This window comes from Podarcis raffonei, chromosome 13 (genome assembly GCF_027172205.1).
Source record: "Podarcis raffonei isolate rPodRaf1 chromosome 13, rPodRaf1.pri, whole genome shotgun sequence".
Lineage (NCBI taxonomy): Eukaryota > Metazoa > Chordata > Lepidosauria > Squamata > Lacertidae > Podarcis > Podarcis raffonei.
The window spans coordinates 45,194,497-45,207,455 of NC_070614.1; the positions used below are offsets into that span (position 1 = coordinate 45,194,497).

Here is a 12,959-nt window from a genome sequence, read left to right on the forward strand (position 1 = left end):
GAAAACAACCTTTCTCCCTCCTCTATGTGACATCCTTTTATATATTTGAACATGGCCATCATGTCACCCCTTAACCTCCTCTTCTCCAGGCTAAACATGCCCAGCTCCCTTAGCTGTTCCTCATAAGGCATCGTTTCCAGGCCTTTGACCATTTTGGTTGCCCTCCTCTGGACACGTTCCAGTTTGTCAGTGTCGTTCTTGAACTGTGGTGCCCAGAACTGGACACAGTACTCCAGGTGAGGTCTATCTATCTCAGTATCAGTAACTCTCCAGGGTTTTCGAGCAAGGTCTCTCCCATCCCTGCCTGGATATTATGGGAATTGAACCTGGGAAATTTTGCATTCAAAGCAAACCCTTTCCCCCCAAGGAACTCTTAGCCCAACCGGATCAAGCCACCTGCATTGTTTGGGGAGAAGCAAGCCCCGAATGCTAGCGTTGGAGAAATTTAAAATAGGATTCCTAGACTGGAGGATACCCTCACAAAAACCCAAAGGCAAAAGATGCAGGCTCCAAGTGAAAAGAGAAGCCTTTATTGAAATACAGATGCACACAGGGCAGCTTCAAAAATGAGGAGGCGGCTGCGAAGGCTACACCCAAAGCAGTGTTTTTTTAATCCACACGTGATTTTTACTCCCTGCTCAGAGGATTGCAGCAATTGTAATAGATGCAACCCACTGTCGTCATCCTGAACTAATCAAAATTATTTGGCTCTTCAGCCCTCATCATATGTGGTTGCAAATAACCATTTCTGAGAATGTGTCTGACTAATTTGCCTATTCATTAAATGTCTCCCAATATCCTCTTTCATCAAGATGAATCCCAGTTACCATGCCTAGCCGATTCTATTTCCAAGCATACAATGGCCAACCGTAGATTCCAAGTTATTTTTTTCGATGTTCTCAGAACAGACGTTTACTACATACACTGCCTAAAAGCAGCCAGTTCTGTACTGCAAAAGGTAGGAATGCACAGAAACCTTAGCATTTTCCATTTAAAACTTTATCCAGGAGAAAAACTAAATTATGACCAAACCTGCCACTCCCTTTAAAGTTTGGGAACCAAGCATTCAGGGAAGAACTTAAGATAACTGATGCCAAGGGATTTGTTTAAAGCAGCTGGGCTAAGACCATTTTCGCCATTTGTTTAGCAAAGCAGCAGCTGGGTTGGTCATACGGTGCCAGCGTGGATCGCTGTCCTAAGCAAAACAGAATCCATTTCCTTGCAAAGACAGAGTAGCGGGCAGAGACCCTCCACTGTTCCAGCCCAGTCTGGAAAGTGAACCGGCGAACTTCTGCATTCAAAGATGCTCCGAGAGAGCTAATGGCCTTTCCCAAAAACGTTCCTTGGCCCGTACGGGGATCGAACCCGCGACCTTGGCGTTATTAGCACCACGCTCTAACCAACTGAGCTAACCGGCCGGCCGCTGAGCTTTGGAAAGTGGATGAGAAATTGTGCGTGCGGTACCCAAAAATGACAAATTAGATCAGCCCCCGCATTTAGAACAAAGATGAGAAATGTTTCCAACAGAAGAGGATCTTGAGTGGAGCCGAGTTCAGATCCTGATGTCATCCATGAAACAGCCACGTTTCTTACTAGGCGGCTTAAGTCTGGGGATTTCTTTCGTATCTCGTTACGCGCAAGTCCGGGGTGGGACACATCGGGGGTACGCTTCTCTGAGCTAGGTGCCCGCAAGCCGGTTCCTGCCACACGTGCCTCCGGGCCCTGTGCGGTAGAAGGCGCTCAAGTCGGCTCTGCAGGCAGCAATGCAATTGAGCAGACCATCTCTTGGATCTGTGAATAAACCCCAATTCCCATCAGCCTCAGCTCCCATGGCCAATGATCAGGGATGATGGGAGTTGTAGTTCAGCAATGCCAAGAGGGCTGCGCAGGCTCCCCGTCCCTGCTTTAAATGCTTTGCATGCGTGCGCGTGTTTTGTATTTCGCCCAGCCCTCGGGGAATCACCAGGAGAGCGATTGCAAAGGGAGCCAATGCGGCGCCAGCCAGAGGTTTCGTTAAACTGCAACTCCCATCAGCCCCAGCCAGCATGGCCTACCGCCAGGGATGATGAGAAGTGTGGTCCAAACCATCTGGAGGGCACCACGTTGGCTACCTCTGGCGGATCTCGGTTCCACCTTTCCGCCGCGGGGATTCAGGCCCCGGCATTTCCTGTCCATCGCTCCGGAACTCCAAAGGGCATGTGCCCTATGCAAGCGCGCCTTGCAAACTTAATCCAGTTTAATTACTCACGCCCACCAATGCCCTTGAAAGCGACGCAGATAGGTGTACACTCGGGCCGTTTGCAGCATTCAGCCCTCCTGCATCGTCACTCGCCCCAAGGAAAATATTAGCATTTTGATTTAAAGGTCTGATCCTACGCGCTAAGAATTCAGTTTATTAAGGCCCATTGGACGCGGCATTGGGCTGACTCCGGAGCAAGTCTGCCTGTCCTCATACCCGCATCGCTTCTGCAGAAATTGAGTTTGGCACAGTAGCTTCTACTATCGAGATGATCGCGGAAAGATAGACAGACCCGCCCCCGCCCCCCCCCCCCAGAAAAATCGCATTTCCCCTTCCCCCTGTCCTGGTTTAACCCGCCAGGTTTTCATTCATAAGCCCTTGGAGCGCTCAGGTCAGGCTGGGCTAAACAGGCCCCGCCCACCACGGCTGTGCAGAGAAGGAAAAAGGAGGGGGCGCGTCAGGCATCGCTTCCCCGATTGGTGCACCAGAGGAGCGACGTCGTGGGAAGTGGCCGGCCGTTGGACAACTGCGCCGGTTGGGGGCGTGGCCCATCCCTGCCGCTGCGGGTATTACCTCCCGGCAAACCCGGCGCCGGCTCAGATGGAGAGGAGGAGGCGAAGGGCGAAGATGTTTGGTGGGAGCGCCGCCTTTGCGCACTGGCCACGTGAGGAACCGGGGATCTCGCTTCCCATCTGACAGCGGACCCCACCCCGAATTTCCCCAGATTTCTCACCCAATGCCCCCCACCCTGTCCTTAATTTTGTGATTTCCCTGGAAGGTTGCTCCCCAACACCACCCCTGGCTTTTCTGCAGTCCTCCATCCCGGCTCCCATTACTGGTGCAGAAGTCCTGCTCCTTTCTCTCCATCCATCACCATATTCTCTTTTAACCCCCACCCCCAAAAAAAGAACCCCCTGTGCAGCAGAATCCTCCCCAGAGACTGGATCCCAAATAGCCTGGGATCCGTTGGCCAGTTGCTTTGAAAATAACATTTCCCCCTGCTAGCCTCGCCAAACCCAAATTATGCCCCTATTTGGACCCCTTTCAAATTAGCACCTCTCAAACCAGTACCTGTTTCCTCCAGCCCTTAATTCCCCAGTTCCTTGAATATCATTTTTCCCCACCTGGCCCCCAACCCGGAAAAAAGGAAAATCTAAAATCGCCAGTCACCCCGCTGCCTCCCACCCCTTCTGAACCCTTAGCGCCTGAAAGTTTCTGGGACCTTTTAGATTGCCCGTTTCCTCCTTGCTCTAAGCTGACCCTTCCATAAATGTATCTACTCCATCCTTCACAGCATCTGTTTCCCTCCATTTGTCATCTGCTAATGCCAGCACTAGTGCTGTTTTGGCCTTCTGGAGACCTATAACCAAGGTCCAGTGTTTTTTTGGGGGGGTATATCCCCCTAATCCATCCAGGTCCCTTGTCCCCCTCTCCCCAACTCCTTATAACACCTGGTCTTCTTCCATAGAAAACCCACATCGCCTGCCTTCCCCTCACCCACCCCAACCGTATTTCTTTCTCCCTCGGCTCCCCAACAATGGACTTCCTCCTCAGTGGGGTGGCAGCCTGTGGGGCTTGCCTGTTTACCAACCCGCTGGAGGTGGTGAAGACCCGCATGCAGCTGCAAGGAGAGCTCCGGGCTCCGGGGACCTACACCCGCCATTACCGCAACGTCTTCCACGCCTTCTACACCATTGGACGGGTGGACGGCCTGTCAGCTCTCCAGCGCGGCCTCTTGCCCGCCTTGTTTTACCAGTTTGGCTTTAACGGACTCCGCTTGGGCCTCTATGGGATCGCCGACACGGCGGGCTACATTCACGCCTCTGACGGGAGCATCAGCCTGCTGCGCACCACCGTGGCTGGGGCATTGTCTGGGGTGGTCAGTGCCACCGTGAGCAGCCCCATCTATATGGTGGGTCACAAAGCGTGGGGAATCAGTACAGGGATGAATGGGGAGGGGTTGCAAGCCGTTGGGTAGGTGGGTGCAGGAGCGTAGGAAGGAGGGCGGGGGGGTGGTTCACCCCAGATACCATCATGGAGGGGGTGACAAATTATCAAAGAACATTTACTGCCCTACTAGGGAGGTTCATAAAAAAACTTTTTATGAAAATGCCTGCTCCAAAGGTCTTATCTAGGGACTATATAGCTATATATGAAATTTCATGCTTATCAGTTAATATCTTGACCCTCCTCCACAAAACAGCTGTTTATTTGGCCGTTTTCCTATGTCGTGAGGGGTGAAATTTCAGTTCAGTGGAGCAGGGTCAAAATATATACATAATGTCTGTACTGCATTGTTTACTGTGACAGCACCTGCACTTTGGAACTCCCCGCCTATTGCAACAAAGCATGTGCCTTTGCTAGACTCTTTTCGGGCACTTGCTAAAAGCATTCTTCTTTAGGCAAGCATTCCTAGATGCTTAGGAAGTTGAAGTAATTTTAATCTTAATATTTTAGCTTTTGTATGTTTTAAAGTAGGATTGTTAATTTTTCTTGATTTTACTGCTGTGGTGTTTTTTTGTTTTTTGTTTTGATAAACCACTTTGCAGGTTTTTAAAAATAAATTTTATTAAATAAATAAACAATAAATATAAATAAAATAACACAAGCCAAAACACAATCCATCCTGTAAATTTAAGTATTGTCCACAGTCGCCTACTTGTTATCAGAGGCCCAGAATCCACATTCTTTTGTAAGAAAATATAAAAAAATGTAAAACCATTTTTGCAGGCAAAAAAATAAATAAATCATTGTGGGTTGAGGGTGACAAGAAATTTTCTGCACCGAGTACCACCAGACCTTCCTATGCCTCTGGGTGGGTAGAATTCCGTCCTCTCAATTCCAGAATTCTGCAATCTGAATGGCAAGAAAGTTAGATTTGTGTGCTGTGTGGAACTGGGTGGTGCATGAAACTTTGCATGTGTCTGTCCTTATGTGCAATGGAGACTGGTAGGGTGCAAGGCAGGGAGACCAGTAGTAGTTCACCACCACAACCAATGGCAAGCAGAGCCCACTGATTCTAGTTTTCTCCCCATCTGCCCCTTGCTGAGTCCCACAAAAGCAACACTGAGACTCGGGAGGAAGCTGATGGGCAATGCCACGCCTTGGGCTGGTTGTAAGGAATAATAGGCCAGTGGGGTTGGTGGCACAGTGCCCAATTTGCTCGAATGGACCAGCAGCCTCTGTTGCTGGTATGGCATGTATATATATATTTATCACTGAGTTCCAACTTGAAGTTCTTCTGTGGCTTTCTGTCAACGCAATCATTCATAGGAAAAGTCCCAGTTTCCCTTCAAGACGTACGTCTTGATTTGTCTCACTGGTCTTAAGGCCAGTTTAAGTTCATAGACAGTCTTGTCAAAAATGACTTTACAATTACTCCCTTTTTATCCATCTGACAGCACCCACTGCTGCTGGCTGTTGGGGATTTGGCCAAGAAGGGATGTGGTGCCTAGGCTTAAAAGATCCTCCTTTAAATGCTACATACACTACACTAGTCCTCAGCATTTAAAACACAGGGAGGGACAGGCACACACAGCTGTTATTTTTCTCACATTTACAACCAACTGGGTCTTAAAGTCCCTGAGATCAAAACACTGTCATTATCTGTCACACAGTGTCAGATGTTGACTTTCTGGACATCTTGTCATTGTGGTCCATCCATTCCTGTAGGAATGAAAAACACGGCAGACGAGAGGTAGGTGTCACATGAGGCGTCCGACTTCGCAAGCCCCCGGCGTCTCACTTTTATTGAGTATTAACAAGCATTGCCACAGGTGTGCTTGTGGCTGATTGGTTGATACAAACACAAAGAAACTTGTTGCTGATTGGTTAACATAAGTACAAGGCGGGAATTACATGTGAGAGGTGGGAATTACATGTGAACATTAATCATCGATAGATTAAAGGCTGGGAAACGAGGTTGGGACTAGACAAGCATGAAACCTCCTAATTAATTATAACTAAAGATTGATATAGCATAAAACAATTACTAATGATTGATCATAACATGAAAGAATATAATAGTCAAGTTCTGTAGATGTGGTCAGCTATGCATTGAGAACAGGTCATCATGAACTTAAGATGAACTGAGCAAGGAAAGAATGTCTTAGTGTTTGGAACAGGTTTGTACAGTGTGTGCAGAAACAGAGAAAAGAATATAAGCGAGACTTCCCAGAATGCTAGAGAAAAGAAGCAAGACTTCCCATAGCAAGACTTCCCATAATGCCACAGTTATGTGCAGTAAAAGAACTTATGCGCAGAAAGAGAACTTCCCTTCACATTCCTGCATCCTTCTCCCTGCCAACACTGGCCAATAGCAAGATGCTACAGGACAGCCTTTGTGTGCGTTTGTGTAAGTGTTAAGTAACACACTCTGTTTTCCTGTACTTGGAAATTTTAGACAGCCTCGAATGTAGGCGTTTGAATGCCCTGGTTCATGAACAAAATTCCACCTGAGAAACACTTCCCTTCCCTGGAACGGAAGTGTCGTTTCTGGTTTACGGAGATGGCATTTCTCTGTAGGAAGGCATATCCTCATTTTTATTAATAGGCCCCTTATGTTTGACAAGACGTTTCTTCCATTTCCACTGCAGGTGAAGACCCACATCCAGGCTCAGTCTGCTGCTGAGATTGCTGTAGGGCACCAGTACCAGCACCAGGTATGTGGGGCTCACTCGGTTTTTTACATTGTCCAGAGTCAAACTGTTGGTCCATCTAGCTGAGCATTGTCTACACTGGCTTGAGTGGCTTTCCTGGATTGAACATGGAAACTTCTGCATGCAGAGCTCTGCTCCAGAGCTAAGGCCCTTCCTTAAGAGCATTGATGATAGTTTTCAGGGGCCTAGCCAGGCATGCTGGCCCTTTAAGAACTCCCAGCTTGCTTGTACCAAGGGGACAGTATCTCCCATGAAAAGATTTTATTACCCTGGCAACCCTCAGGGTTGCCCAGCATCCAGGCCTCCCCATGGGGGTCACTACCAGGAACAGCCAGCAACACCGTTGATGAAGTGTACTCAGCGGCCACAGAGGATGGCTGCGTTCCAGAGAGACAAGGTGATGTTCTCTTTTCACATTCACATACTTCAGGTAATCATGTGGAAATGGGTAGGGGACTTGCAGCCCTCTGTGTGTTGCTGGACTCCCAGCTCCCATAGTTCTTGGCCATTTGCTCTATGGACATGGGCTGAAGGGGGTTGGTGCCCAAAAATGTCCACAGGTTTCCCACCTGTGTCTTGTTCTCAGCGGGCTGCCCCCAATGGCAAAAATGTGTATTGCAGGATGGGGTTGTGTTACACCAGAGCAGGCTTCTTCAAACTCGGCCCTCCAGATGTTTTTGGCCCACAGCTCCCATAATCCCTAGCTAGCAGGACCAGTGAGCAGGGATGATGGGAATTGTAATCTCAAAACATCTGGAGGGCCAAGTTTGGGAAACCGTGCATTACACACTCAACGACGGAATGTCTATGCCTTTTATAAGACACTTAGACTGTGTGCCCGCCAAACATTTAAGGGACATTTCAAGGACATGATTTCTCCTGAGAAGTGTCGTTTACCCCCATAGAACTACAATTCCTAGCACCCTTAAACTACAGTTCCCATGATTTTTTTTGAGGGGGGAGTCATGTGGTTTAAATGGATGGTGTTCCTTCAGCCTTAAAAGTATAACAGAATAAGTCTCTGTATTCCCATGCTGGGAATGTCTTGGCCAGTGGTGGGAGCTTCTGGGCCTCCAGATGTTAGACTGCAGTTCCCATCATCCTTAACCACTGGCCATATTGGCTGGGGCTGATGGGAGTTGGAGTCCAACAGTATGAGACCTTGTATTGGAAATCATTAAACCGGGTCCCCAATTAATTGCAGCTCCCGTCGCAATATATCACAATATCTTCAACTGATTCCCCAGGGCGTCTGCTTGGCCACTGTAAGAACAGGATGTTGGCCTGATGTAGCAAGCTCTTTATACAATCTAACTGGCTGCATGTTTCAGTCCTAACTGACCAATGACGTTTCAGGGGGACATGTGCTTCTCGTTTTCTCTCTCTTCCCATGCTCAGGGGATGCTCCATGCTCTGGCCATGATCCACAAAGAGCACGGCGTGCTGGGACTGTGGCGCGGGTCCCTCTCAGCTGCACCTCGTGTCATGGTGGGCTCTTCTACACAACTTGCTACCTTCTCTTCTTCCAAAGAATTCTTTAGCCAACTTGAGGTAAAGAGGGTGCAGAGATGCAGAGGGGACTGGGCTTTTGTGTGTTACCATAGCAATTGCAACAGCATCCTGGGTTTGGATTGCAGTGGTGCTGGTGGGATTTGAGGATCCACTCTGCTCTGATGGATATAGTGTTGATTCAAGCCAGCAAAGTTCAGAGGAATTGGCCACCCTCCAGGTGCCCGGCTTGAATCCTTGTTGACCTCCCTGCCTGCGACTCCCGGCAGGACCAGGGGAGGTCTCCCTCGGCGATTCTTCTCAACGTGAAGAAGAACACACCATTTCTCCCCCTCCCATTCCCAGGGAGGGGATAGAGACAGACAGAAATATATTTACATGCTTTTATTCCTGTCTTTCCAGCAGTACAGAGAAATCATGTCTGTACTCTCTCATCCCAACTGCAGAGAGAGAATAACTCCACCCATGTACTTCCAGTACAGGGTCATGTGCCACTCTGAGCTAACATCCGGTGCTCAGTGCACTGAATAGACCGTCCCTGGTTCCCACGGTACAGTCCCATAACATCAACATCCTGTTTGGCTTTCCAGCCATCTGGAGCACCCAGCTGCATTGCTCCTTTTTCGTAACATCTAGATGCTAGTTGTCGTATAGGTGCAATATAGCCCACACCTGACAAAGTTAGGTTGGTATGTATCTTTGGTTTATTTTGAACTCACACTCCCCAAGTCAGGTGTGAAGGAACTTTGAGTGCTCCAGATGTTGCTGAACTACAACTCCCATCATCCCTGACCGTTGGCCATTTTTTCTGCTGGGGCTGATGGGAGTTGTAGTTCATCAACATTTGGAGGGGCAAAGGTTCCTCATAACTGCCCTAAGTAAGTCATGGTGACATTGCTCTTTACCCTCGCACCTCTGAGCATTCAAGCCCAAATAGCGTATTTCAGAATCTATTAATACAAGTGTGTGTTTTTGTTTGTTTGGTGGTTTTGTTGTATATATGATGTCAACCTGCTAACCTTCCCCAGAGGGCTTAATTGTGTTTGCATTGCGATTTGCATCATGAGTCGGGCTTGATTTGTGCCAGGAGAGCAGGTTGCAAGTGGATTCTCTATTGCGTTCAGGATGGCTGAGGCCAGGATTGTGTGTGTATTGCTGCTCATTTTAAAGATAATTACCGTAATACATTGGTTCAAATCTTATATCAAACCCCCCCCCCCTGCAAACTGAATACATAATGCAGAGAAAAGAAATGTGCATCTGTGTGATTCCTTTGTGTAAATTTATTCTACTTTTGCCTGTTGTGGGGAAGAAAAAATGGCTCTGGTGCCAAGGAGCAGAGTAAGATGCTGAAACTCTTCCTCCCTCATCTACTGGAAGTTTTTTTTCCTGCTTTTGAGATGCCACCAGGTACTTTGGACTTGGTGCTCAGATCCAAAAGGGTGTGCATGTTTCATTTCAAAATAAAAGCATGTGGTTCTCAGAATGCTCATTCTCTGCTCAGTTTAAATCCCAGAGCTTATGGGCTGCAAACCCATAAAGCATTCAGCTGATGGTTCCTGCACTATTCCTGCTTCCAGAGCTCATGACCACATTGGTCAGACCATTGGTCCTTGTAGCTCAGCACTGTCTACACCAGGGACAGGGAACTTTTTGGTCTTGGTGGGCCAGTTCTTTATATCCCCCTTCCACCCATCACGTGGGCCAACTTGGACAGGTGGGTGGGACCACCCACCTACTAATAATCTGGCAGCATAGAATCATATAATTATAGAGTTGTACATGCCCCTCGGAGGGTCATCTAGTCAAATCCGCTGCAATGCAAGTATCTCAACCAACGCATCCGTGACAGATGGCCACCTAAACTCTGCTTAAAAGATTAAAAAGGAGAGCCCACCTCCTCCCTAGGGAGACCATTCCACCATTGAACAGCTCTTATTGTATGATGTCAAGGTGGACCTGCCCAGAGTTGGCCAACATGGTGGAGGAGATAGCGGCTAAGCAGGGCTGAACTATATGCCCATCAGCAGATGTATGGAGAGCTCTGTATCCAGAGTACTACAGGGAGGGACCAGCTGCATGAGCATCCAATCAGCCCACATCTCTACCTGCCACACACCTGTCATCACATATAATGGCAGGTTGGCACAGTTTTGCAGAAATGGTCTGGTGGGCCACATCTGGCCTGGTTGTTGGGTTCCTCACCTCTGGTCTACACTGACTAGCAGTGGGTCACCAGAGTTTTACACAAGTGACTTTCTCAGCCCTGGCTGGAGATGCCAGGGATTGATTTTGGGACCTCCTGCTTGCGAAGAGCTCTGCCTCTGAGCTGTGGCCCTTCCACCTGCTCCTTCTTGATCACTCACCCCATATCCTTCCCATCTCCCATCCCCAGATCTTCCCTAAGGAAAGTTGGCTGCTGGCATTGAGTGCTGGAATGACGAGCAGTGTCACTGTGGCTGTCGCCATGACACCCTTTGATGTGGCCAGCACCCGCCTCTACAATCAGCCTGTAGGACCCCGAGGTGAGGTAAGCATGGCTTGGGAGAAACAAGAGAAAGCATGAGCTATTGGTGTGTTTTAGGGGCAGGGTAGACAAGGGCGAAGATGGAGACCATGGGAAGGATGCAGGTTAAATTAGTTGCACTTATGCGCCATTGAAATCAATGGGGCATAAGTGTGTGTCATGAGTCACCTGTCCCATTGATTTCAATGGGACCTAAGTGCAACTAACTTGGTCTGGATCCCAGCTTGCCCCCAGATCCACTGTTAACTCACCCCACTCATTCTCTGTCCATCTCAGATGTCCCATTCGATCCCCGGAAACTGGAAGCTTTCATTAACATTTTATAATTAATAGGATTACCAATAAGATTTAAACTGGATTTCGCTGAAAGCGAAAATAAGTTTGCAGGCCAATCCTATGCATGTTTATTTGGAAGTAAATCCCTCTGTGGGGAAATGTGCATACATACAGTTACATCTTTTAGGAAGCTGACTATATCTCGAATCAAATCACTGATATTGTCATTGCTGATTTCCAGGGTTTTAGACTGGGGACATTTTTAGCCCCCACATGAAACCTGAAACCTTCTGCCTGCAAAGCAGATGTTCTACCACTGAGCTGCAACCCTTCCTAAAAAGAATTCACAGCCTATACAGGGATCAAATCCAGAGTTTTGGTGTTATTAGCATGGAGCATTAACCGAGAGTTTCAAACATTCACTCATCAGAAACTGAAGTCCAGCCTCTCAAAGTTCTCCCCTTCTGAATTCGTAAACCAAATCCATCTGAAATTAGATAAACAAGCTTCTGATAATCCAGTGTCAAAACTGATTTTGTTTGAAAATCCCCTTTCGGATATTATAAACTACCAATATTTGCCTGTTATCTATACACAATCAATTCCTTCCGTCTCCAGTACTCGATTTTTGCCTTTAAAAACAACCCTGGTTGTTGTCTTGATCAGTTTCCTGGTGCCCACGGTTTCTTTGCAAGTGCCACTATGATAACAAGCCTTCACCCAAAGAATCTTGGGAACTATAATTTACCCCTCGCAGAGCTACGATTCCAAGCAACTTTAACAAACTACAGTTCCCCAAATCCTTTTTGGGGGGTGGGGGAGAAACCCAATTGATGTTTCCTGCAATTCAGCTGTAAAGATTGGGTTTCCCCGGGGAAAAGTGGGAGAACACAAGCTGAAGTCTGGACTGAGACCTTAGTGAGTTTTATAAGAAAGGGGAAAAATAAAAACACAGCTTGATTTTCTTCTCTCTCTCCCCGCTGCAGGGCCTGATGTATAAGGGCCTTTTTGACTGCCTCTCCAAAATCATCCGTTCGGAAGGTTTCTTTGGGATCTACAAAGGCCTAGGCGCTTCCTATTTCCGGATCGGTCCTCACACCATCCTGAGCCTCCTCTTTTGGGACCAGCTACGCCAGTCCTACAGTGGCTGGACACAGCAGAAGCGATGATGTCAGCTGCGGCGGCCGCTGCCGGCTGCCTACTTAAACTCCCCTCGCATCTGCAAGGCCAGGGTCGTCCTCCTGCGATGTTTCTGACCTTGGCTCCGGGGCCACGGTGAGCATTGCAACCCATCACGCGGCAGCTGAATTTGCCCGTGATTGTTCTCACCAGCTTGGACCTTTCTCTCTTTCGCTGGCTGCACATTTGGGAAGATGCTTTATATACATACATATAAATATATATATATATACATATATGCCCACAAAACCCTTCCCCAAATAGCAAAGCTTGCGGCCGTAGCTTATCAACCGAGGAGACGATTGTGTGAGGCGAGTGGATGGTGAGCGTGTTTTAGGATTTTTGCACCCAAAGCAGCCCCCTTTCCCCAGGCCAGCCCACCAAGGTGAAGGTAGCCTTCTGTCAGTTGCTTATTATGGTCTGCTAAGTCCATGGCCGGCTGCCCAACAGCCCCAAGCAAGAAGCAATTAAAGAAAGATTTGTGGCTGGCCTGCTGAGCCTCACAAGGCGTTTCCATAGCAACCATTGTAGTAGGTAGGCCTCATAGGCCTCCTGTGTCCATGAGAATCCA

The 12,959-nt window shown here is 48.1% G+C and overlaps 1 protein-coding gene and 1 non-coding gene across 3 annotated transcripts; one reads left to right on the forward strand and one right to left on the reverse strand.

Annotated features, from left to right (window-relative positions):
• Positions 1-1,344: 1,344 nt before the first annotated feature.
• On the reverse strand, positions 1,345-1,418 carry TRNAI-AAU (transfer RNA isoleucine (anticodon AAU)). The gene has a single exon. It is a non-coding gene; the product is annotated as a tRNA-Ile (tRNA).
• Positions 1,419-3,162: 1,744 nt separating this feature from the next.
• SLC25A35 (solute carrier family 25 member 35) lies at positions 3,163-12,886 on the forward strand. Of its 2 annotated transcripts, none has more exons than XM_053361239.1 (5): positions 3,163-4,151; positions 6,835-6,900; positions 8,296-8,448; positions 10,802-10,936; positions 12,196-12,886. In XM_053361239.1, the coding sequence occupies exons 1-5, from the start codon at positions 3,777-3,779 to the stop codon at positions 12,376-12,378; spliced, it is 912 nt and encodes a 303-aa protein (XP_053217214.1). In that variant the 5' UTR covers positions 3,163-3,776; the 3' UTR covers positions 12,379-12,886. The 2 variants fall into 2 exon arrangements, with proteins under 2 accessions (XP_053217214.1, XP_053217215.1); XM_053361240.1 differs by having other exon boundaries at positions 10,802-10,931; positions 12,196-12,316.
• Positions 12,887-12,959: the final 73 nt, after the last annotated feature.